General features: G+C 31.6%; 1 protein-coding gene across 3 annotated transcripts in view; it reads right to left on the reverse strand.

The window, feature by feature from the left end:
- Nucleotides 1-2,538, reverse strand: part of LOC106470919 (probable cation-transporting ATPase 13A3) — a 69,126-nt gene that overhangs the window by 26,401 nt on the left and 40,187 nt on the right. For all 3 annotated transcript variants that reach the window (XM_022399565.1, XM_022399564.1, XM_022399566.1), the window contains exon 13: nucleotides 1,303-1,450. In XM_022399565.1, coding sequence (XP_022255273.1) covers nucleotides 1,303-1,450 — 148 coding nt within the window. The remainder of the gene's footprint in view (nucleotides 1-1,302; nucleotides 1,451-2,538) is intronic.

Raw genomic sequence — 2,538 nt, forward strand, 5'->3', positions numbered from 1 at the left:
GATAAGGGCTGGCTTTAAGATTTTTTATTTAATTATTTTAATTTAGTTTAGAGGATGGAACAGCCAAGATGAACCAATAGGCCCCATGTTGTCCTAACTCATTATGTTATGTATGAAGAGAGGCTAGAACAGTGTTTAAATGGTAGAAACAAATTCCACATTATACAAAGGTTGAGCATAACAGTGTTTAAGTGGTAGAAGCAGATTACAAATAAAGTCTGCTGGAAAACATAATGCTATGAATAAACACGTTATAAATAATTACAATAATAAGTAGTTGAATGGTAAAACAGAATGAAAAGATTAACATGGATAATTATAATAACTTTAAACATTTTCAGGCAAATAATTCCAGAAGTTTAAAATATTAAGCAAAATCAATTTTGTTAAAAAACAAGTCTACAATGAGGCTTTCAAAACTTAAACCTATTATGCCTGTGTTATTTTGGGTTTTTAAAAAGTGTCTTACTATTGGTAGCTATTAATTAACCCTTTAGCTCACTTGGTAGAGCACTTATCTGGTCTGTGTAAAATTCTAGGTTTGATTCAAAGCTACAGAAATGGGAAAAAGTGGATTACCATGGGAATACTGGTAAACATTGTGAAGCTCAGCCAAAATCCCCGAGATACAATATGAGGATGAGCCAAATGGGAAGAACGTAGTAGTTTGAGTTGTTAACATGTGCATTATGAGAATCAGCTAGTGGTTTGATTCCCTAGCTCAGTCCTTTCGAATTTTCCTTCTTTCAAATGCATAACTTTGCATTTATCAATATTAAAATACATTTTAAATGTTCTAGCCCATTCAGTAAAACTTTAAAAGTTCTTTTGAATAAATGAAATATTCTCAATAGAGTTTTCTTCAGTATTATCATCAACTGCAAAGAAACTGAACAATAAGTGGACCAAAAAAGAAAAACGTTTAAATTTATTAGTTGAAAAAATGCCTCTTCTAGCACCAAACCAATGTTAGTGATAATCTGGTAGCAAAAGGAAACATATTTACTTTTGTAATAAGATGATTTTTTAAAAAAGCATGGACTTCCTGCCATTGTAATAGACTTATGGATGGAATAGGATGTACAGTTAAAGTGAAATTAAAGTTCAACTTTAATAATATGTTGGTAGTTGAAGTTGAACATGTTAACTGTATAGTGGTGACAAAAAATGGTAAAAATATTATTTTGAACAGATAACTGAAGCTCATAATACATGTATATTAATAAAGAGGTGATACTGTAAGTTAGAAAAAGTTTTTTTTGTTACATATCTAGTATTTTTATTATGAAGTTATTTACTTACCCAAGCTACAACATTGAACATTTTTATGTCTACAGGATAACCCATTAACCTCCCATCGACTACAGTCAGGGAATGACACGTTGCTAAAGCATGTATTAAAGTGGAAGGAAGTGAGTGAGAACTACCAGGAGTGAAAGGATGTTGAAACCTGTGAAATAAACAAAGTTAAATTGTGTTTAAACATATGAAAAATGTGTGGAAGCCTGTAACCTAAACAATGTGTGAAAAGTGTGAGGAAGCCTGCAACATAAGAAAAGTGTGAAATGTGGCAGGACATCTAACATATAAACAAAGTGTGAAATATGTATGGAAACCTGTAACCTAAACCATGTGTGAAAAGCAATCGATGTGTTCGAGGGAAAATGAAGTTTGATAATAAACAAGATTACGACACTTATGATATACAACATTGTTTATTGACAAAAAGGGGACATAAATAAACGTTTCTGAATTCTATCAGATTCCATCTTCAGTATCTAAAAGCAGAATAAAATAAATTTACATAAGTCTTTGGGCATTGTAAAAGTACAATTGCTAAATATAACAATAATTAAACAAATAAAACACAAAACAGTAATCATGAGGAGAAACTACAGCAAGAAAACACAACAAAAAAGGGTAAAATCAGTAATACGAACATATTAAAAAATGTATAATTTAAATGAAGACTGGATATTATGTATAAACGAAACCTTGTTGCATGCTTACTAAACAGACCTTACAACCAGTGCTCCACATATCTTAATCTACACTCTGAAATTTTGTTCTTACATGATATCGTGAAACATAACTGCTATCCACAACACTTATTAGAAAACATTACCAACACCTTCCTAACAAAGAAAATCACAAGTCCAATTAAGATACCAACTGTACCCAAACTTACTATATACTCGTGTCTTCCCTATACTGGCAAACAAATCTTAAATTTAAAAAATTAACTTAAACGCATACTTGGTCGTTATTATCCTGAAGTGGATTTCAGATTAGTTTTTAAATCCACATCACGGATAATTTTTTTTCCCTACTAAAGATCTCCTCCCCATTCCTTATTGTTCCTGGCTTGTCTATCTTTACACGTGTGGAGACTGTAAGGCCTCCTGTATTGGCAAAACCAAACGCCATTTAAAAGTCAGAGCATATGAACATATGGGAATCTCCATCAAAACGAAAAAAAAATAGTAACCCTGTGTTTCCTCTATATGCCAACATAGTGAAGAAACAGCACATCAACCT

The sequence above is a fragment of the Limulus polyphemus genome, unplaced genomic scaffold (genome assembly GCF_000517525.1).
Source record: "Limulus polyphemus unplaced genomic scaffold, Limulus_polyphemus-2.1.2 Scaffold4293, whole genome shotgun sequence".
Lineage (NCBI taxonomy): Eukaryota > Metazoa > Arthropoda > Merostomata > Xiphosura > Limulidae > Limulus > Limulus polyphemus.